The 22,755-nt window shown below is 51.4% G+C and overlaps 3 protein-coding genes across 11 annotated transcripts in view; 2 read left to right on the top strand and 1 right to left on the bottom strand.

Annotated features, from left to right (window-relative positions):
- Positions 1 to 468: 468 nt before the first annotated feature.
- On the bottom strand, positions 469 to 5,993 carry TSN (translin). The gene is made up of 6 exons (XM_068687488.1): positions 5,784 to 5,993; positions 5,598 to 5,691; positions 3,911 to 4,007; positions 3,128 to 3,243; positions 2,336 to 2,415; positions 469 to 1,989 (listed from the first exon to the last, which is right to left on the bottom strand). The coding sequence occupies exons 1-6, from the start codon at positions 5,847 to 5,849 to the stop codon at positions 1,753 to 1,755; spliced, it is 690 nt and encodes a 229-aa protein (XP_068543589.1). The 5' UTR covers positions 5,850 to 5,993; the 3' UTR covers positions 469 to 1,752.
- On the top strand, positions 5,938 to 10,037 carry NIFK (nucleolar protein interacting with the FHA domain of MKI67). The gene is made up of 6 exons (XM_068687486.1): positions 5,938 to 6,072; positions 6,214 to 6,339; positions 7,008 to 7,116; positions 7,616 to 7,827; positions 8,312 to 8,389; positions 9,471 to 10,037. Exons 1-6 carry the CDS (start codon positions 5,956 to 5,958, stop codon positions 9,645 to 9,647), a joined length of 819 nt encoding a protein of 272 aa, XP_068543587.1. The 5' UTR covers positions 5,938 to 5,955; the 3' UTR covers positions 9,648 to 10,037.
- An 8,003-nt stretch (positions 10,038 to 18,040) lies between these two features.
- CLASP1 (cytoplasmic linker associated protein 1) overlaps positions 18,041 to 22,755 on the top strand; it is a 149,345-nt gene continuing 144,630 nt past the window's right edge. For 5 of the 9 annotated variants that reach the window (XM_068687476.1, XM_068687472.1, XM_068687474.1 and 2 more), the window contains exon 1: positions 18,042 to 18,181. The gene's annotated coding sequence lies outside the window, so the exon portion shown is untranslated. Of the gene's footprint in view, positions 18,182 to 21,888; positions 22,094 to 22,755 lie in introns of those variants that run through there. The other 4 variants (XM_068687478.1, XM_068687477.1, XM_068687479.1 and 1 more) reach the window with 3 other exon arrangements.

Here is a 22,755-nt window from a genome sequence, read left to right as displayed (position 1 = left end):
TGGCAGAGGAAAAGAACAAAGAGCTACTTGAAAACCTGGCCTCCGTGCCAAGGGGCTCAGGAAGCTACACCCTCATTTTCTTCAGCTGGGATGGAGAGACATTACTGTCTGCCTCTGCTACGTGACAGATGACACAACAGATGAGGGCAAACATTACATCCAAGATGCTCTGAAGGTGAACCTTGCCGCATCTTGGATGCAGTACTAATAAACTCCTCCGTGGCTCTCCAATTTAACTTGTTCTATAAGTAAAAAGAAAACAAAACCATGCAATCTCTTTGCAGCTTGACTTATGCTCCACATGACGCTGGTGAGAGCGCTCCATTTAGCAGCGTACCACCAACGCTGGCAATTACATTATTTTCTAAGTACGGCTGAAGGCTGAATTAGGGTATTTCAGATGAAGCTCCCAGGAAGGGAAGCAAATAACATCAGATAATCAGACAACAGACAGAGTTAGCAAACGGCCAAAATCAAAAAACATCTTTTATTGGCAAAAGTAACCAAGAAACCATTTTCTTCCAATAAACAAAATAAAAACTTAACTGGAACAATGGGAAATATTTGTCAACAAAACGAAACACTAGTAAGCCCCACATAAGCTTGATTGTTCACGTTCATCCTCTGGAAATATTCCTCCTCCTAAACCAGTGAGTTTTTCCTCCTTTACCCTAGTGCACCACCTGAAGCAGTAAGGAAAAGGGAAGACTCCAAGTCATTTAGAACAAGAGAACAAACGCACGGGGAGGTATGAACCTGTCCATTTACATGAACAGAAGAGGCTGTGGGTACCTGCAAATATCTTACATGCAAAGTATTTGAAACTAACAATTTCCCCGCTTTTGGGGGATACAAAGATTTTACTACATGAACTATCATTTTTCTTTTCAAACCCAGGAAACAGGTACAGCTGTGGCCTACACAGGTTGTTATAACTCAAATGCTACCTGCGGTTTGTCAGTTAACACCTCCGTTGTCATAAACTTCGCCAGATCAAAAGAAAAAAAAATCTTATACGGAGTTCTTAAGGTGATTGTGTTAAAACTCAACATTTACTCATGTTGGGTAATCAAACACCAGCCAGTGAAAGCAGGTATTTAAGAAAACCTTGCACTCACTGATAGCAGGGATCTTGGAGGGAAAAAAATAAAAATAAAAAGAGAAAGACGTGCCCAGGTGCAGTACACCAGTTCCAAGGGGGGACACGTTAACTGAAACCATCCAAAAAGAGCTGGTTAATGAACAGTTATGCAGATCTGTTCAACTTAAGTAGGTAAAGATTTAATAAACAACAAAAAAAGGAAAAAACAGTGTCTTAAAAAAAACATAGATATTTACAGTTTTACTTAAACGTGGTCTGTACCTGCACCAAGCTGCACGCTGTGCACACACCTTCACAGGTGCGTGAGCAGAAGCAGCGGGGGCACAGAACTGCTGGGGCAGTGAAACACCACCACGGAACCAGTGGGAATTTCATCTCGGGGAGGTACTGCCTCTGCTGCTGCTGTGCACAGAACAGCAACGTGATCGGACAGAGGAATTTCATCAGAAACAGAGAGCCTGCTGCACTAACCTAGCCATGATTTTACAAAACATTTTGAGATCTAACACCCGTACTACACCTTTTGTAAGAAAATAGAGAGCAGCTTTCAGCTGCGGTTCTTCTAAACTACGGTAGGAAGGCTTTGCTAGCACGCCTCCTAGCTTGGCAACCATCTGAGGTAATTGCTGATGCTGTTAAACGAGCATCCTTCATTTCTCTCCAGCCACGCCGCCTGTCGCCTCCTTATTGAGTCCTCTGATTGACAGGTCATAAACCACTTCCTCAATTTTCTTGACGTCGTATTTCAGGCCATCGTAGCGCTTCCTCAGGGAGTCGTTCTTCAGGTTGAGGAGGCGGAAGCCAGAATCCAGCTCATTGATAAACGTTGAGATACGGAGAGGGCGAGAATAGTCACCAGCTGTGACGCTGTTCACTGCCAGCCTGGCCTACGAGAGGAAGGAGAACATCAGAGGGATCTTCCCAGACCACTTCACGCCTCCCTTCAGTTACTTCACCAAACGAAGCAGAGTTGTTCCAGGTAGTCAGCTAAATTATATCCACATCTACCTTTCTGCTGACCGGAGCCCTGGATTTTCAATCCAGTGACTACTTTAAAGCTTAAAATATCAGCAAGGAACAACTCTGGCATACAGACAAGCCTTTTGCTAGAAGTTCAGACTAAGGTGTTCCAAACCGTAACTTATATAAACAACATAAGAATAGGTAACATGTTTTTTTTTAATTTTTTAAGGTCACTTTCAACCCAAATATATGCATGAATATCTTCCTTACCAGCTCACTGGCAAGAGTTAGCACACCAGAAAGGTAGTCTTCAATGTCCAGGTGAAAGCCCCTCTCTCTCTCAGCTTCAACTAAGATAAAAAACAGAGTGGCAGTCAGGTGATACTGAACATCAGCGAAACCAGCAGATTGAAATTACATTTGTTTATTCGAGCTAATCTGAAATATCAAAATTATGAAATACTACTGCAAAATAAGTTACCCTTCTCCTGTCTGTGATACTATTACTGCCTCTTCGCAGCATTGTGACTTAGCATCTTTTACAGCCTCAGCTGCACATGCAAAAAGCTATCTAATAGAACAACTGAATTTACATTAATATACAGGAATGATGCCTGGAGTCCTTTTTAAAAACAAGGAAGCAAAAAACAAGCACACAAACACCTTTCCTGATTTTTTTCAAATCCTTTCCTCTGGGAGGCAGCGATTCTCTTAATAGTACAAAAACCTGTTTTCCTCTTTTTTTTAAATACCAAAAACAAAAGGTGAGAAAAGCAAGCTGTCATCTTTTTATTACTCTTTTGGTAGACTAGGCAATTTGCATGAATACCTTTCATTAATGAAGAACTAGTTAATGCATAAATACTTTTCTTACATTAATTTTTCTGATTCCCACTTTCTAAAAGCAGCTGTTGTTTATGTAATAAAATCCAGTACCAGATGAGTTTTGGAACCCATTTCTTGGGAAGAAATTAAGTTCTGCTGTTCCCCTGTACGCCTCTGCAAGCTACAACATCTGAACATTTCACAAGCACTTTCTCCCCAGTTACAACATTAACTTACTCCCCAGTATTTCTGCAACAGCTTCCCGGGTCACTAACGTTTCTGACTCCAAGTAGACTACAAATGCTGCCAGAAACACCAACCGCTGAAGCACAAACCTCCAGTGCTCATGGAATCTGTTGGGAAAAACACCAAGTCAAGGATAAAAAAAAAAAAAAAAAGTAATATCTATTACTGGAGAGCTGGGCAACAAGCATTTTAAATGTCTGCTGTAAGCATTAATTATGTTTTTCACCTTTACACATAGCACTTTGCAGTATTTTTTGCTCGTCAAAACTACATCGGCTTAAAATCAGCTCCTCAGCACCCCAGCACTGCAGATTTGAGCTGACAAGATTCTTTCTCCTTGGTTTGTTCTTGCTAGACACTGTCCCCTTCTGGCGGCAAATAAAATGTAAGGGTGATGACTTCACTTGGAACCTGCAGTATCACACAGCCATTTCATGGCAGACTTAGAGCTGGTTTCAGAAACATCCCCAACCTAACGACTTAAATTAACAGAGCAGCAAATGTTCTGCTTTCAGAAATATGGGCTGCTCCTATAGAACACCAATTTCTTATGTTTTCCTTTCAGTAACAAAGGAAAAAGATAAAGGGAGAAGAGCTTGAGCAAAAGCATTTTTAAGTGGTGCTGATAAAAACTCATACTTCTCTACTACCGGTTACTTTTCAAACAGGAAGAAATATCAGGCTCATAAACCTTCAAATTACTCTTCCAAAGCAATGGTGCCAAACACGCCCAGGCAGCGCTCACGTCCATGCCTGGCTGTGTGGGCTGCACACCTGTAATACTGATCAGCAGGGAACTTTGTCTTCAGGGATTCCATCTGCGTGCGTACTGTACCAAAGTGTTCTCGAGCCTTCTGACATTTCTTTGGTACTGGAAGAGAAACAGGGCAACATTCAGTGCTTGACAGGGAACACGGATCTGTAAACAGAGAGCTCTCTAAAGCCGACAGCGTAGCTTATGCTCCTTTAAACACGCTGCTCCCTTTTGGGCACGACAGTCTACAGGCATTCAGGTTGATCTGAGAAGAATTCATTGTTACACCTCGAGTCACAGGTAGGTAAAAACACTCCTGGGCTTTGGGCTGCCTGATGTACACCATTCCCAGTTTGGAACCCAAGACAAAGACACCCCGATGTTATCACTGCTAACCGTGACTCATTACTGCTGCTATAGGACTTAAGCCACAGATGGAGACTCCATTTTATAGTGGGTTCTGACAGGAGAAAAGACTGGGAAGGTCACTGGGGGGATCATAAAAGCTGGAGAACAGCGGGGGACACGAACGGGCAGCCCAGCTCAGGAAGGGCAGGGGCTGCAGGGCCCTACTGGGGCTGCCAAGCAGGGTGAGACAACGCAGAGGGTCAGCACCAACAGCGGCAGCCAGACCCTGAGCGGACAGGCAGCTTGCTGTCAGCAATCCAAGGAAAAGGAACTTCTGCTCCGTTTTAAAATCCTGCAGTGCTCCTTTACTGCATTTGAATGAGCTGGGCCTCAGCCTGCCCACTGTGTGCTGGATCTCTGCACCGACACAGTCTCCTGGCTTCGCACACACACTGCCACCTTCTGCTTACTGGCCCCAACTACAGGCCCGTACCATCAGGCACAGACCCCTCGGGTCTCTGCTCCTTCGCTGCAGCTGCTCCAGAATCAAAGATAGAGCTGACCCCAGAGCTGCACGCTGAGCACCGCTGCCCAGCACAGGCAGAGCCCCCCAGAAGCAGCCACAGAAATGCGCTGCCCCCTGTGAGAGAGGTGAGGTGTAAAGCCCAGTGAGAGCCAGGTTTGCCAAGAGGCATCTCAAATCCCTGGAGAACAGGGAAAAGCAACTGCGTGCTGCATGGGATTTAATGCCAAGGAGCCGTGTGGAAATTGCCCTCTCAAGCTTCCCACTATCACGAAGCTCTATGGATGCTGAGGAGTGCTGCAGTACCAGAATTCAACCATCACCAAATCATGGTGCAGTCACAACAGGTGACACCTGACAAGCGCTGTTTTCTCTGCAACAATCTTTGTTACTTGCCACAAAGCTTGACCAAAGCCATAACTGACTCTGTGACTGGAGTACCTGACAAGCTGACAGCGTGATACCGGGAGTTAACACTTGGCCTACTAAGCGTGCATTTGTTGCCTGTGATAGCGGATGAATGGGAAGCGGAATATTCTCCTTTTTGCCAGTTTAACTGACTCACGTCCCTTCTCAGAGCCTGCAAGTCCCAGGACCAGCTCCCTCCCTGACTTAGAAGGAAAAAAAAAAAGAAAAATAGGACAATGCATTGAGTCAGGCACAGATCTCTACTACTAAACATTGCAAAACCATCCCTGGAGCTGACAGCCGAGGGGCTTCTCCCTGCACCCACGGGCACCCCGGGCCTCTCCCCTTCCCTGAGGGCTCTCCGGGCGGGCAGAGGGCGGTTTGGGGCAGGGGAAGGAGGGGATGCGGGGGGTGCGGGGGGCACTCACTGTGCTGGAAGCCGCCCCCCTGGTGCACGCCCTGCAGCAGCGTCAGGATCTCGCGGGCCGTCTGCTCCAGCGCCTGCACGACCTTGCGGATCTCCTGCGGGCACAGCGCAGCGTCAGCCCCGTTCCCCCCGGCTCCCATCCCCATCCCCTCCCCATCCCCTCCCCGTCCCGTCCCCCGGCGCCCACCTCCCGCACGTCCTGGTCGGCGGTGAGCACCCCCTGCAGCGCCACGAACATGGCGCTCACCGACATGGCGCCCGCTGCCTCAGCGCCGCCCGCGGGCTGCGCATGCGCAGCGCCTGGGCGGGAAGGGGGAGGGAGGGGGGGCACTTCCGGCGGCTGTGCTGAGGCGGCCAAGATGGCGGCGGCTGGGGCAGGGGTCGGGGCCGCCTCCTCCTTCCTCTCGCTGGAGCCGCAGGCGCGGGGCGGCCCTCGCAAGGCGAGGAGGGGACGCAAAAAGCGGGCGGAGGAGGAGGTGAGGGGGCTCTGCGGCGCGGTGGGGTCGGGTGGGTGAGGTGGGGGGGCGGCCGGGCCTGGCCTGGCCTGGCTTGGCCTGGCCTGGCCTGGCCTTGTGGGGCTGGGCCTGTGCCTGTGCTGACGCCGGCTGTGCCCGCAGGAGCCGCTGCAGCCGGGCGTGGTGTACGTGGGGCACCTCCCGCGGGGCCTCTGCGAGCCGCAGCTCCGCGAGTACTTCGGGCAGTTCGGCACCGTCACGCGGCTCCGCCTGTCCCGCAGCAAGAAGGTGAGCCCCGCCGCGACCCCCCCCCCCCCTCCCTTCTCCTCCTCTCTCTCTATCTGTCTGTTTCTCTGTCTGTCTGTCCGTCCTGCAGCGTCTTCAGCAGCCCTGCGGGGCCCTGCCCGCTCCCCGTGCTCTGCGCGCACCGCGTGGAGCCTCGCTACAGTTCCGGGAGCGGGCGGGGGGAGGCTCCGCGCTCCCTAAACAGGGAACGCGGAAATTGCGTCCGGGGCTGGGAGCACGTGAGTCTCCGGGCTGCAAACGAGTGGTTTTTGCGACAGTTTTTAAGTACCACCCTTTGTCCTTAAGTAAATACTCTAAAGTGAGAAGTGTCGGAATGCGCTAATCCAGGATAGATTGCAAAATGTCATGGAGAAGAGTCTGTGTTGCGTTGTGCTCCATAAATTTAACTTCTCCTCATGTCTTGGTTTATCATCATGTTCTAATACTGCTGTATAAACTTAGGAGCAACAACAGCAATGCGTGGTTTGTTTTTTTACCATATAGGTATAGATGAACAGACAGTTTCATCCATAGGTGTATGTTAAGGAACGCTGTCTGGCCAGTTTAGGACTAAATCTGGTCCTTTTCATGGCCTCACAGAACTCCGTGGCAGTATTTGCCATTAGTGTGTCAAAGCATCGTTTCAGCTCTCTCTCTGCCCTTGCTTGCAGACAGGAGGCAGTAAAGGCTACGGATTTATAGAGTTTGAGTCTGATGATGTGGCTAAGATTGTTGCAGACACGATGAACAACTACCTGTTTTCAGAAAGACTGCTGAAGTGTGAGTATAAACTGAGCTATCCATTGTCTAACGCAAAAGCATATTGATGTGCATTTATGTTGCCTTTTTGAAGTACAGGGGAAATTTTATTTCTTTATGAGGTTTTGGCTCAACATGATTCTTTGTGGGACTGTTGTTGCAGCTGCTGTCCATGTAGTTAGATGTAAGGCTTTATTCGGGGAAAAAGATGAATGAAATTAGCCAGTTTCTCAGGCATTGCTTTGTAAAGGAACATGAGTTGGTGTAACTGCTCATATTCCTTTGCGTCAATTGTTGCACATCAGGTTTCTCTGACTGTTTTCTGGGTGTAAGTGAACAAGTGTTCTCTTCTTCCTTTGTCTTACCACCGACTATTTAGTTAGTCTGTTCATGAACTGCTGTAGTGGCGTTCTGGTGTAGCTGTGGGTGACGCTACAGTGGGCCTGAAGGGCGTTATGTGAGCGGGTTTGGTGACAGGAATAGCTGTGCTATAACCTGGTGTCCTGTGCTGACGATACAGGTCAATTCGTGCCTCCTGAGAAGGTCCGTGAGGATCTCTTCAAAAACAGCGAGAGGATGTTTCAGAAGCCTTCCCAGCCAGCAGTCAAGCGGTACAACAAGATACGCTCACTCGCCGAGAAGGCCAAGATGGCAAAGAGACTGCTGCAGAAGGAGAATTGCCTGCGGAAGCGGCTGGCTGAGAGGGGCATCAAATACAGCTTCCCGGGATTTGTAAGTCTGGGATTGTTCTGACAGGCGTTTTGTGAAAACTTGCTTCTAAGGATGTGCTAAATACCAAAATCATGTCTCGTGTGGAACTGGCGTGAGACCTGGAGTAACACAGAGACCTACATGTGTCAAGAGTTGTGTAGAAGCTCCCTAACTTCTTAATGCTCCTTAACAGAGCATTACAGCGTAATGCTCTGTATATGTGAGTTTACTTTCAGAGGAGTAAACCAGTAGCAGCAAAAGGGAGAAGTTCCTTTTTCCTGTTCCTATGGGCAGTAGGAGAGTATCCCATGTTTTTAATACGTCTGTAGGTCACAGAAAAACAACGGGGGCTTTTCCAAACCCCCACGCTGTGTGTGTGGGGGGTGATTGCTGTAGGAACACTGCAGTAGTTACAAAGCAGAGAAGTCTGTGTGCTGTTAGGTGACTGTTTACGTTTTCATCTGGGAAGCTTGTAGTGATTCACCTGATCTGTCTTACTTCCTAGGCTGCGCAGGGGCCTGCTGTGAAGAAAAGGAAAGTTAAAAAGTCCAAGTCAAAACTGAGCGTTTCTCTGAGCAGCCAGGTAAGACCAAACAGTCCTGGCGGTGCCCAGCACTGCGACCACTCACCCTGCGGCAGGCGTCTCGGGTCTGCAGCTGTTTCTTCTGAGCCATTTCAGTGCCACAAACTTGGATATTGTTTTCCTTGCAGAGATTTTTGTGACAGAAGCACCTCTTTTGAGGTGGATGAACACATTTGAAAGGAAGAAGGTGGTTGCGTCCACTCTCTTCGTTATCCTCTTGTGTTATTCAGCAGCGAAGGCTTCTTTCTGCCCTGCGTGCTGTTACTCAACTAGTGGAGCTTGCCTCGAGGCGTGCCCAGGCAACAGCCTGCTGTCAGCCTCTGCTGCTCGGCGCTAACCTAATACCAGCCTCCTGCCAAAATGAAATTGAACAGAGAACTTGTTCTAATGCTGTGTACCCCACTTATGTGCTCTCTTGTCCCTCCTCCCTCGTGCTCTCTCATCATGGTTTTCCAGTACTTGAAAGTTAATGCCAACTAAAACTGGCAGTAGGGTGAAGGGACAGATCAGGTCATCGGGACTCAGATTTGAGACACTGACAGTCTAAAAGGTCTGGAAGGTATTAACGTGTTCATTTCATTGCTTTTTTTGCTTAATAACTTATTTAATGTGTTTTGATTTTCTTTTTGGGGACAGGCTGGTTGTGAGGGAGGCAGGGCAACTCATATGTTTGGTCAACTGAGTTCTGAGAAATTATGATACTGGAATATTTCAGCTTGGCTGTGGGCTCAAGTGTGGCATTTTTGTATGCCATTCTCAAATATATGTTGTGTTTTTTTTCTTGACTTTCAGTCTTGGATTTTTGAGTACTTTGAGTCAGGAAATAAGTTCAGAAAGTCAATTAGTGTAATGACATATTAGAAAACATTTATTTTTCACATCTACGCTTTTGGAGGTGGCACTGTTAGTCTGAAGCAATACTGTCCAAAGATGATTATGAAAGGAAAACAATTTTCCTTAATACGTGGAAGTTCTGCAGGAAAGCTGGACCGAGTAGCCTTGTGGTACCACAGAGGCCACAACAACTTTTTCCGGCAGGTGCTTTGCTTTGCAATGAATCCTGTTTTTCTGATCTCCTCAGGATCCTACTCCAGTCTGTACTCCTACAGTGCTTGAGCGCCGGCAAGCTCACCAAGCAGATGATGACGCAGAAGACAAGGAAATAACTCTCAAACTGCCCCCTGCAAGCGTTAAAAAACCTGTGAAGAGACCAAGGAAACGGCAAAGGAAAGAACCCAACCTGAAGAAACAGAAATAGACTTAAAATTCTGGTGGCTGTAGCCATGTTTTTCTTCTTCCTCAACTCAAACACCGGTGAGGTGGAACTTGTGCCCTGGCTCGGTTTGTCTCACTAGGCTGTTTCAGCCTCTCACAGGCAGGGAATGCATTCACAAATCGTTCCCCTCCTGTTTAGCCAGCGGGCAGCTACAGTCTTCTCTGACCTTGAAGATTGTCTTAGTTTTTGCACTCATGAGTGCGAGTTCTCTGACATGCCTACAGTTGTTGTGCCAGAACCTTTGGTTCGTTCTGTGCTCTTGTCTCCAGCACCCCCTGTTCTGAAAGAACATGTGAGGCTGTCCGTTCTGATCCTGCTGATGGGGTCGGTATTTTATACCTACTGGCTTATAAAATACAGTTTTTAACCATTGCTAGTTGTACTGGCTCTTGGTAGCGCCTCTCTTTAGCTGAATGCCTGTGCTGTACGAGAGTTTGCACACAATTAGACAATCAGAAGGGTATCTTCTGATCCCAGGGCTGATAAGCTCACTGCAGTACTGTAAGGAGCCGCTGGGTGGGTGAGGCAGGAGCAGGAAGGCAGGGCTGTGTCACTGGTACGAGGCCAGGGAGCAGCACAGCTTTTTGCTGTGCCATGAGGTGTGTTCCTGCCCACCTCAGCCTACCAGAGCTGGCTTGGAACTGTTAAGGCCGAAGGGACAAGCTGCATGCCTACAGCCCATCTCTTGCCCAGCTGCCCTTTACTTACTGGAGGTGGTACAGAAGCTGGAGATGCTTTTGAAAAAATCTTCCTCCAACAGGCATTTCTCTCAAGTTTTTGCTGTGGAAAGATGCTACAGAACCCACACTGAGGGCTTTCCTTAGAGAAGGTGTTAACTCACTGCTCCATAAACCAGATCCTGCCTTAGGAGGTTGGCAAGGTGTGTGGCTAGATGTGGGAGGCGTGCTCACAGCCTGTGTCTGACTTCGGGACTTAACCTGTCCTGTCTGGAGGTGCAGTTGGACTGTGCAGGTAGACTTTGAATTTTCTTTTCTGAGCAACGCAGAAATTCCAATTTGTTTTGTAGCAGCTACTTGGCCTTGTTCTTTTACTGCCTGAGATTAAACGCTCTGCTGCTGCACTGCTCTAGCTCACACTTGGCAGAAGGCTTCAGAGGACAGCCCAGGTGCTAACTGCCTGCGCAGGTGGGTGGCTGCTGCTGGTTCCTTGGCTGTTCTCAGGGGGACTCCTGGCAGAGGAGGAGAAATCAGAACCATCGGCAGGCTAATTCCGTCCTGTCCCACCTGATCACTCGAATAATCGTGTGTGCACAGTGACTGAAATTAGATAGTTTTCCTTTGTCACTCTGAAGTGTGGGGGAAGCCCCTTCGGTGAGTTAGTCCTGACACCAAGCACTTGTCCGCTTGGGCATGCGTAGTGCCTGGCAGAAATAGCAGCACACGCTGCTCAATTCTTAAAAACACGTGCAGCTCTGGAAAAAACTAATCATGCTACAAGACTTCATGCAGCAGAGAGTGACAGAAAAGCAACAGAGTGCGTCTGCCCAAAATGGGCGGTTTCCTTTTTAAAAAAATAGATATTTGAGTGAATAAAGAGGGCTGGTACGGCAAGGGCAAGGTGAGGCAGAAGCGGGGCTGTGCTCTTTCCTATGCGGAGTTGGGTGCCTGGTGTGCTGTCTGGCACAGGGGGGCAGCACGCACCAGCTGTGTGGGTATGCGCTGCTCTGACAAACGGGGCGTAAGGTTCCCTGGGAAATGAGCTCCCAAACGAGAACGAAACCTTGTCCGAGCAGTTTGCAGTGACCTGGCTGCACGTCTTCCGCCTTGGGCTCTGCGGCTTCACTCACTGTGCTTGTCGTGCCTGGGCTGTCCCGTCCCATTGTGAGATCTCCCAGGGGCTTGTTTGTGTGCTTCTGCACATCTCTTGAAGGTTTGTGTCTTTACGCAGCACCCTGGCTGCTGCGTTCTCTCCAGATTTGCGTGCCAATGTGAGCCTTGATGGGAAGAAGGCATCCACGAAAACTGCGCCTGCCATAAGATCCCCTTCCTGCTGTAATTTTCCTTTTGCTTATTGGCCATCTGTGAACTGATTTGCTTAGGTAGCAGATCTCATGGAAGGAAAACTCAGAGCCATTTGAGTAACGGTCAGTGAGCAAGGCACTCAGCCGAAGGGTAAGTTTTCTTGGAGATAGCTTCTGTTTTTAGGCTGCTGTGTTATTAATACGCTGCTGTCCTGGGAGATGCACGTAAGCAGAAATTCGGACACCTGATACTCACCAAGCATAGTTTCCGTAGCAAATGGACAGCCGTGCTGTGTCAGGAGCTGTGCTTCGGTCCTTGCACCGGGTCTCATTTCTCAGCTCTCCAGCCATTTGCACACTCATCTAGGACACATGTGGAGCTCCTCGCCGCTGGCTGTAGGGCTGTGAGCTGTTTTACAGGGATAAAAGGTGCATGGGGCATTTTGTCTGCAAGGCATAAGTTGCAAGCTCTCTGCCTTTCTGTACTGAGTGACTTTGTGGAGGAGCTTTGTTGGCCACCTGTGGGCGTAGCACTGTGCTCAAGCTTCAGAAGCACCTGGGTGTTGAGAAAAATCTGCACACTTACTCAGATTCCTCTTCGCAGGAAGGGGATGGAGCTGAGGATTGCACAGGATTTCCCAGCGCATGAAGTACGGGAAGTGAAAAGGGAAAGAGGGGCAGAAGTGGCTGGAAAAACAGGGGAGAGGGATGATGAAGCCAAACTAGAGAAAAAGGTGTTGGTGAGCTTGGAAGGCTGCTAGAAATTAAAGATGTGGCCCGATGTTTTTTGTGTGTGGTCTGTTAGATGCAGTGTGGGGTGCTGGAAGCCAAGGTCCGGGTGCCTGCTCGTGGGTCCCAGGTGGAGGAGGAGAGCAGGCTGGGCAAGTGATGCTTGCTCTTGCCAGTAACGAGCCTGTCAGTTTGCATACCTGGCTTTTAAAGTGTCTGCAGCCCCGAGGAGCAAGGCTACAAGCAGTCTGCAAGTAGTGTGTGGTGCAAGGGAGGAGCTCTGAGAGGTGGTGTCCTGTCCTCTCCAAGGGAAGCACCAGCAGAGGCAGGGGGAGCTCTGGCAAAGTCCTCCTCTATCGACTTTCCCTTGATGGTACTGGGATGTTTGGTCCTCATTTGCACGTCCTCTTCTTGCCCCAAACTCCCTCGTTGCTCAGGAAGCTGTTCGAACATGTCCCAGCTTGTGATAAAACCCCCAAAGCTGTGTGACATCCAACTGCAGGCACCAGTGGCCTGCACCCTCATGGCCGAGGGGACCACCCCGGCTGTTACGGGGTTGGAGGCAGTGGGCAGAGCCTTGTGCCACTGCCTGAGCCCCCATATCCAGGACCAGCCCTCCCTGCCTGAGGCCAGCAGCTCTCAGAGCCAGCTGGGGAAACGTTACACACCCCAGTCCCTGTGGCCAGTAACTATGTGGATCTCTTGTGCTGGGAGAGGATATGCTATGGGGAGGCTCCTACACAAGCCTTGGCTCTGATCACAGGGAGAAAATGCTGGTTCGAGGCTTTCTTGAAATGTTGGGCTGCTTTACTGCAAACAGTTCATTGCGTGTGGCTTCCCAGTAAAGCTCAGTGTACTGAATAATGCAGAGAGGGATGCGCAGCGCTAAAGAGCTTGGTGAGGGATGGGAGAAAGAGGAAAACAAAAGAAACGCTTCTGCCTGGGATTTAAGGGAGGCAATCAATTAATCAGAGTGGGAGCTGCAGCAAAGACGAGTGGAGCGCTTCCGTCGGTCAGTGTGGTAGGTTACTCAGCTGCGGCGTGGTTTGCGGGCAGGACACAGAGCTGGCACCCAAGTGGAACAGCAGCACGTGTATTTTGGGCTGTCCCTTTGCACAGTGACCGTCCCTGCAGGCTGATTCCAGCCCCTGCAGCAGACAGGTCTCGCTGTGCACCTGGCTCGGGTGCTGCCCGGCTGTTTTTGGCAGTGGTTTTGCTGGGATGAGGGAGATGTGGAGCACATCCCTGAGCCCTGGGAGCCCAGCCCATGGATGTGGATGCAGCCCTAGATGGAGAAAAGCCAACCGCTACCTGAAGGCTGTGATTCTGCAGTGCTGAAGGGACCCGGTGAGACTTGCAGGTGCCAGGCTGAGCTTGCACGAGCCTCCTGGCTGGCGGCTGGGGAGGCTGGGCCGTTGAGCTGCCCAGGAGCGAAGGGCTGAGGAAATGTCAGACAAATCCGTAAAGCTGCTTCCTCAGCTTTCCTATGTAAATACATTAATTATTTATTAGGTGATGCTTAAGGGGAATTCTGAACTAAATCCTGAAAAACAAACCATCCGGGTTTGCTGCAGCTGCCGGAGCTTTATGGCTGGGCAGGAGGGAGCTGTGTGAGGGCAAAATGCTCACCTTTGAGGCTGTATGGCCTCTCCTGAGGCGAGCCTTACCCTTGGGTGTGTTGTCAGTGCGGTCACAGCAGACGGACCGCAGCCCTCGGTTTGGTCCTGAGAACAACTGCCTCAGCTGTTGCCCCTCCCCGGCTCGTAGCTTTACAAGATGAAATCCTGCTGTGTTAGGACACGATGCAGATTCAAGCAGTGGGTTTTTAACAACCATTTGGGGTCGGTGACTTGGACAGTCAGTTCAGCGGTACACTTACCGTGTTGTTGTTCAACGTCAGCCTTCCCGTTGAATTCCTAAGAGCTTGCATTAATTTCGGGAGGAATCTGCACTTGGGGTGAAGGGTGACCTAATCTTTGAAAAGGATCTTAATCCACTTACTTAGCCTCTCTTGCGGAGCTCAGCGCTTTTCCCTTGTCAAGAGCAGACTGCATGCCTAACCTTGATGTGTCACTTTCCAGTTGACTTAGTATTTGGGTGAGGATGAAAAGGAAACCTTTTTCAAAGATTAAAAGAATCCGTGCTGCTAAGGTATGCGTGTGTGACGTGCATGTATTAAACAGGAGATGTGAGCGTAATTGTAAGGCTGTGGATGGTGGAAAAAAGATGAAATAAAATCAGAAGACTAAACAGAACAAGGATGGGAAGGGATAAATCCATCTGAAAGAGTGTAAGTGGAGTATTATGATGGAAGGGGAAATGGGGCTGAAATGTGTTTTAATGTAAGCTTAAATGTAAGACAAAAATAAGAGTCCTCTTAGTTTGGCCTGTAAGTGTCTCTTCCCAGAGGCCTGAGGGCAGCCAGGAAAAATGGGGGCACTGCAGCTGCGATCCAGCTGTGAGACCTGGTGTCTGTTTCTAGCTAAGACAAGAAACCATTCGCCTTCTAGGCCACTGCGTTAGATCTGTCTCAGGTCAGAAAGGGCGGAAAGCAGCAGCTTTCCGGTAGCCAGTTCAGTTTTGGGGGGTTCAGCTTGGACTCCAGAGTCACAAAACCAAAAAAAAAAAAAAAAAAAAGGCCCCATTTAACGCTTCCTGGATTACATGTGATGCTTCTCCTTGGGTGGCCGCCTTACTGCGAGTGAGCGTGCCCATGTGCACCCTGTGAGCCCCAGAGCCATTTGCTCACTTCCCTCTGATCAAAACCTCATGCTATCGGATTTTCTTTTCTGTTTGGTGACCGAAGCGAGGCTTCGTGTGCCTTCACGTGGAAGATAAGTGGGTCAGCGGGCTGCTTTGTTTGCGGCAGCTCTCACGTGGAAGGAGTGAAGTGCAGAATGCTGAAGCTTGGCAGGAAAGTGCCAATTAAAGATCGCAGTGCGAAGGCATAGTTATTGTCTGAGCTGAGATCTAGGGCTGCAGCAACTGTCCTGTGCAAGGGGAAGAATGAGGAATTATTAAATTTTGTGTTGATCCAGACTAGCTACTGCTCTCTCTGTTTCACGTGTTGGCAAGGAGCTTGTTCCCTGCCTCACAGGTAAGCGAGGGGTGGAGGAGGTGAGTCTAGAGGAGGGGAGCCTGTGCTCGAGCAGGATCCCTCAGAAGCTCGGTCAGCAGCTTGTGCTAATCCCTGCGATTTATCTTTGCTGGAGCAGCCCAGCTTTCTCCTTAGCACAGCACAAGTGTGCTCAGGTGATCTGGGCATGAGATGTGAGCGCCAGAGATGCAGTGTTGTGGAGAACTAGCTCCGTTGTGCCACCCGTCATCCCTGCAGGCAGTGGAGCTGGGACAACACGCAAAGGAAATGTGGCTTTCCAGCGCTCAGCTCTAGGAAAGCAACCTGGGCTTTGGCTCCAGTCCTGTGCTATCGAGGGCAGCTCCTATCATCGTGTCATTTGTAAATGAACACGTTGCACCTTGGAGCACTCAGCCTCGCATTCCTGAGCAGACGTGTTGCAAAAGGGCCCTGGGGGTAAAGGGAGGAGCAGGTTGCTCAGGTCGAGTGAGTTGTTCCTACTGAAATAAGAGAACCTCTCTCCCTCCCAACCCTTCCATTTGCTTCCCACTAGTCCTGTTTCACTGATGTTTTTGTCTGAAAGAGCAGTGTTTTAAAGGAAAGCTCATATATCATTATATTCCTTTATATGAAGAAAGTTTTCTGACTTTGCCCTTCCTTCCAGCATTCTGCGCCCTAACTGCAGATGTCCGTAAGCTGATCTGTTTCACCTTGCAAATGGACTGTATTTTTTTCATGCGTAGAGGCACGCACCTCTTCACAACAAGCAGAAAACTGTATTTTGCAGGTGGACAAGAGAGATCTGTGCTGTTTCACTGGGAACAGCACAACCTTAGGAGACAGCAGTTCCTGCTGCGCTACTCCTGCCTGTGCTGGAGACCCACACGTGAGGTAGGTGAGTAAAATCGGGTCTTTCAGAAATGAGGCCATAGTGGCCAAGGACTGGTAGGGAAATAACATGCTGTCACCTAAATTTAGAGAAATCCTGAGCTATCCAGTTAGACTTGATCATATCAGGAAGTGTAGATCTGGTTCCTCTCAGAGTGTCCTGATATGTCTTCATGATAGGTTTCCATCAAGAAAAGCCATCTCTGAGCAGACGTGAGAAATACTGAGATGCTGTGAGATTCCAAAGGAAAGCTTAAAAAAAAAAAAGTCCATCAAGGGACAGTGTTGTTATTAGAGAAAGCAGGATGAAGTGTTTGCAATACTATGGGAAGCAGTGATTTGATTTTTAAGAACTCTAAAGGGGAAGAATCAGAGCAGTGCCTGTGCTGCATGCTTTTCTGAAGTTTGCAGAAAATCTGCAAGTTTTAAAGCATTACTTCAGACTTCTTTTCCTCATGAAAGCAAAGCTTCTGCGAGCGGTCTGTCTGCTTCTACTCAGCTGTCAGGCTCATCCCCTTCTTTTCCCTTTTGAGGAAAGAATCTCAGGTTTCATGAGAACTGGAGGAGAGAGATCGTTGCCAGCCTCGAGGGAGGGAAGGAAGGCAGGAGGGAACTCTGGCATGGAGCGATTCCCTTGGCAGCAGCACCAGGCGATCCCCACACGTGCAGGGCTCTGTGGTAACCCCACCTGCTGTGGTGTCCCCTCCTTGCAGGGAGTGTCACAGGGTGCACAAAGGAAGGCAGGGCTGCTGAGGAAGCCCTGGGGATTAGAGGGACAAAGAACCCAAATCTGTAGGAAACCAGGCCTCATTCATCCTGCTGCTCATGGAACAATTGGGTTATCTTAAATACAATGGGGTTATCTTAAGTACAGGGGCATGAGCTATCCTGAAAGTCCCTGCCAGGGAAATGGTGATGTAGTAACAAAAACACTGAAACACTGAAGATGATTAAGTGACAGAGGAATTTATTCCTGTGCAGAGTCTGCCTGTTTTACACTGAAGCTGTGAAGAAAATGCAGCGAGAGGCTGCTATTTTGCAACAGGGGAGCCTCCAACTTTGATGTGTTGGTCACCTGAGGTCTTGCAACATAAGGGAAGAATAAAGAGTTACGCTTCCTGCGCAGTTTTTATTTAGGAAGGAAGAGAGGGAGGTCCCTAAAGCCACCCAGCTGCGACTCAGCGCCGCTTTATGGAGCACCGGGCTGTGGGGCTGACCCTGCAACCAGCAGGAGTGTAAAGAAAGGAGGAGCGCCCCCCGCCAGGCGGGTATGGTGTGAGGCAGGGCGGTGCTGAGGGACGTGCAGGGGCCATGTGTTGTGTTTGTTTATTTATTTATTTATTTTATTATTAACACGAGTGAACGACCGCGCCCCACACGCGGGGCCGTGAGGCGAGGCCGTGGCTGGGCCTGGGGCCGGGCCCCGCCCGCTCGGCTCCCGCGGCCGTTGCCATGGCAACAACACCCGGAAGCGGAAGCAGCGCCTCAGCGAAGCCCCCTCCCGCCCCGCGGGTTCCGCCCTTCCGCATGCGCACTGCGCGCGCTGACCTCACCGCCCCCCCCTTACCACCGAGAGCAGCCGCGAGCGCCACCCGCCCGCTCTCTATGATCCGGGCGGGGCGCGGCACCCCCTCTCCCTCCATTTCCTCTCGGGGCGCATGCGCGCGGCGGGCCGGGCCGAGCCTTCTAGAGGCGCGAGGCGGCGCCGCGCAGGCGCAGTGCGCGCGGGGCTGGCGCAGGCGCGGCGGGTCCCCATTCTTCGCGGGGCGGCGGGGCGGGCGCAGCCATGCAGCGCTGCGGGCACTGAGCCCGCCGGGCCCGCCCCGCCTCGCGCTCAGACAGGTACCGGGGGGGCCGGGGGGGAACGCGCTGAGGGGGCTCTGGGGGTTGGGGGGGGCTCCGCGGCCTCGTTGAGGGGCTGGGGGGGGGGTGCGGGGGGGCCCCGCGGCCAGGCCCCGGCCGCCTCCTGTGGGAGCCGCAGCGCGGGGAGGGGGGCGGGGGGAGGGGGCCCGGGGCTGGGGCCGCAGCGCGGGGGGGGTGGGGGGGGAGGCGGCCGGGCCCTGCGGGCTGTGGCAGCGCCGCTCGCCCGGTGGGAGCTGCCTTTGTGCCGCAGGGCCCGGCTGGGCAGAGCCTGGCGTGTGCTCGGTGGGGCATGGGAGCTGCCACAGGGACGGAGCGATGCTTTACTATGTCACCATGGGTGAGCCCCTCCTGTATTATCGCCCTTCTGCTGTGTTTTCCTGTTGTTTCGTTGCCTTTTTTTTTTAAACAAAAACGATCACCGCCATAAATAGGATATCTTTTCTACGCTGATGGCTGCAGTGTGCTTGGGAAATGCTTGGGGCTGGACAGACAGCTTCAAAAATGTGTGTTCCAAGAAGAGAAATGCCGTGGGGGCATTCTGGCCTTGCCTCACTCGGTGATAACAGCGTTACAGCACTAAAAGTGAGGTGGCAGCGTGCTCGGGAGGTGGGAATAAGTTTCTCTCCCTCATGTGACGTTCCCTAGAGGGACGTTTGGAGAGGATGCCTACAGAGAATGAGCTGCTCCTCCAGATACTTCGTTCCTGCAGATACTTCATCTTTGAAGTCCTGTAGGAATCTTAAATCCGAGCTGCAATTGCAGGGTTATGGGTGCCGGATACTTAAACAACAAACATCCAACCCAAATGATTTATGCCCTCCTCCCATGTGTTCGTCAGCCCTCCCCTCTCCGTGGGGCCGGTCAGTCAGGGCTGTTAGCTGCTGGAGGATGGGAGCTGGCAGCAGGTCCAGCTGCCCCAGGGTGGGTTATGGCACCAGGAGGTCGGTGCTGCCTCAGCAACCTCGGTGATAGGGCCGGGTGTGCTGTATCATGAGAAAAAGCCTGAGTTGGGCTGGGCGTAAGGTGTTGGGACAGGTAAGGGAACGCCAGCCCCACAGCTCCCTGCTCGTTGTGCAGGCTGTGATGGATGCAGCGTGCCTGTGGAGACCGAGCTGCCATTTCGGGCACCCAGCTGGCCTCGGATGACTTGGCTCAGGCTCCCGTGTCACACCGAGCCTCTCGTTAGCTCTGTGTCCAGGCCAAGGTTTGAGATCTGGCTGCTGTGCCTCGGGGTCGGGCTTGCTGCTGCTAACGCCTCCTCCTCGATTCCTGTGGCCGAAGCTTCCTCTGCATCCTGACAGGGCCAGGGCACCTCCCAGCATAACTGCCCGTGCATTAAACATGCTGCCGAGTGTAAAAGGGTTTTGCAGCTGAGTTAATGCACAAAACCAATTTATCTTGTTAATTTGTTCAGGCTGTGACTTGAGGAAGTTGTAAACAAGCAGTCTGAGGGGTTCGGCTCTGCCATGATGAAGGGCTGCTGTTCGTGGCAGCCTCGTGCAGAGCAGCTGCAGCTCGTCCCCAGGGTTTCATCTTGTTCCGTGCTTACATTCTGCATTTCCATCGACCCGCTGGGTGCTGCAGGTTGCTGGTTGTTTCGTTCCAACCCTTCCAGTAGTTTGGGTATCATCCATCAGGCCAACCTGCTACCTGGAGCCCCGGTGCGAGCCAGCAGAGTCCTTGTGCAGCCAGGCACTGAGCAGCCCAGCAGCCACGCAGGGTCCCTGGCGTTCTGCCCTTGCTGTCTGGCTCTGTTGTAGATACAAGAGCTCACTTTCGCTTCTTTTTGGCAGGACTTGCAGTAAAAATCCCCAAACACATTGGATGAATGCTGACCCTTGGAGTTATAGAAGGGCAGCAGATGGGTTCTGGGGTGTGAGAGGCCAGAGGTGATTGCCGGGAGCTCTGATCTCAATTGGTGTTTAGCGTTTGGCCTGTCTGGCTCTGTCACTTAAACCTCTGCGCAGCTGGCTCCCCAAGGAGCCAGGCAGCAAAACGAATTGTTAGGCAAGCATCATCATCAGCAGTTTATGGGAAGTCAGCGGATTTTAGGGTCTGTAGCTGGCTCTGTGGGGGCTTGCAGTGCAGCCCTGCAGTCCCTCAGCTGCCAGTAGAGTTCAGCCTGATGCGCGGCGTCGCTGAGTGTTGTTGCTGCTCCCTCTGGTCCCTGCTCGCTCTGCCCTCTGTGTAATGAACCACGGCAGTGCCACTGCCTTTCCGTGCTCCCTGCTGCCTGTGCTGGGTGCTTTTGGGCCATGTGCCTCAAAAGCTTCCAGGGTGGTTCTGGCTTGGGTTGTGCATAAATCTTTCCCTCCCTGCTCCGTGCCGCTACCCAGCAAGAGGCTCCTGGGGGTAGCAAGCTCCCGGAGGCCTTGTGGGGTACGGCGCTTGTATCGCAAACCCGCTGAGCTCTTTGGAACTGGATTATCCGGATCCCATACCCAGCATGTGGTAATAGGGCTTTTCCTTTCCCCAAGGTGTTGGCTTGCCCTTGGTTCCCGCTGCCACTGGGGCCTTTCTTTGCCCTGACTCTGGGAAAGGCAGCGCCCAGCTCCTGCCTGTGCAATGTCTGCTGTTCTCCCACCTTTTTTTTTCTTTCATTTCCACCGAGATGCTTCCTGTCCTCAGGATCAGGGGTGACAGCAGCTGAGGGGCTGGCATTGCTGCAGGACGGGGGCAGGTTGCAGGCTTGTGCTGCGTGCTGGGAAGCCGCTCGTCCTAGCGAGCAGCCGGGCGGTGGGATGTGCGCTCTGATTTTGGTAGCCTTTCACTTCAGGCCTTGGGGCTGAGACGCCCACAGGAGGGGCGTGCCCAGGGCAGCTCCTGACCTTACGGGATTTTCAGATTCATCTCAGCACTTGGACCCTTCGAAAGGAAGGAGACCTGGAAAGCTCATCCCGGACTTGTCCTTGGCCTCAGACAAAATTAAAACCAGACTAATCTGAGAGAGGGGTTGTGTTAACAAAACAAAGGATGATGAAACTGGTTTTCCCCCTTGCTCTGGAAGAGTGGAGCCATTGGGGTGGGCGTTGGGATCGCCCCAAGGCCTTCAGTCTGCAAGTGCCCTGGGGCTGCTGTGGCTTCATTTCTGTGGGGGTTCTGCAGGTGGCTGCCTCACTGGAGGAGCAGCTCTGCGTTAGGTGTGCAGGTTTTTTGTGGAGGCATACGGGAATTCCTGCGATCTGAAGCTTATCTCTCATCTTACCAGGCCAGGGTAAGACAACTTTCGTGCCTAGCATCTGTCGTGGAAGGATTGTAGGGGGGCTGCGAGGTCTTAGCTTAAGCCCTGGAAATCTTTCAGACGTCTTCATTCTGGAGATCTGCCTCCTCGGTTTTCCTCGCGTGCTGCCGTGGCTCAGTTACCGGCTGAGCCCCTTCACAGACCCCAGTGGGCCAGAAGAAGAGCTGCTGCCCAGCAGGGGCCTTGCAGCCCTGGGGCTGGAGGTGGTTCTGTGCTGGGCAGAGCCTCACAGGAGCCTCCTTAGCGTGCCTGGTGCTGGGGGGGGGAAGACCCAGGAAAGCTTCCAGCAGAGTGGTTGTGAAATACCCTGGGCACTGAAGGAAGATCATCTCCCACTTGTGGAGACAGGTGAACAAAAGGGGGCCCCTCTGCCAGCGCTGGGAGGTGTCCCTGCGAGGTAGGACAGCTGCTGGTGTGCTTGCCACCTCTGGAGGCTGAACAACAAAGTGCTGAAGGCTTGGAGGCTGGCACAGCAGATGCTTTCTGCTGCTGGTTGCGTATCTAGGGAAGGGGAGGTGTAACTGGAGAGCTGTTGGATGAGCTGAGTACAGACCAGCCCCCAGGAGAGCAGTGCTGCATTTTTTTTTTTAAACATTTTCAGGTTTTCTTCCCCTCTGCAAGCACAAGAAGATGCAAAGTTTCTTGTTAAGGTAGGCGAAGATGAAGCCTTACTTGGGTGTTACAAATAACACAGATTCAGTCTGGGTGAGTGGGGTTCTCCTACTCACAGCAAGAATTTCATTTTGTTGGGTACCCCGGTTAATGCTGCCCCATCTTAGGGAACGAGCGTTTCCTTGTTACTGCCTGAGCTGGCTGGTTCCCTACGCCGAGCCAGTTGCCCTGCTGTGGGTTGTACCAGCTCCAGTGATGTCAGGGTGGTGGTATCGGGGCTGAGCAACTTGGGGCTGTGCAGCCGGTGTCAGCTTTCTCCCTTACACTCCCCATTTTGAGCTCCAAGCCCGCATTCACCTTATGCCTCTCTACTGGCTTTGTGCTGGGTGGCTCTTGGTGGAAAATGTAGGTGCTGCTGGCACGGGCTTTCAGTAAGCACCAAGCTCTCAGGGCTTAACAGGGGGAGAGGGACCTGCGTTTGTGCTCTTCTCCCCCAGAGGTGTTTGAAGGTGGTGCCACAACGCAGTGGATCTTCTTTAGAGCTCAGTCTTCATGTCCAGGTCACACGCCTCTTCTTCTGTAGTGCGGGGTGATTTTGATCCTGTCTTCCTTCACATGTTTTAAAAAACAAGGAACTCTTGGGGAAATTTGTTTAAATTAGCTTGCAGAAAAGGTTGCTTTGTGCTCTTTGGCAGAGTTC

The sequence above is a fragment of the Anas acuta genome, chromosome 6 (genome assembly GCF_963932015.1).
Source record: "Anas acuta chromosome 6, bAnaAcu1.1, whole genome shotgun sequence".
NCBI classification, from domain to species: domain Eukaryota; kingdom Metazoa; phylum Chordata; class Aves; order Anseriformes; family Anatidae; genus Anas; species Anas acuta.
The sequence above is the reverse complement of the archived record's forward strand: the minus strand, read 5'-3'. Positions and strand labels throughout refer to the sequence as shown.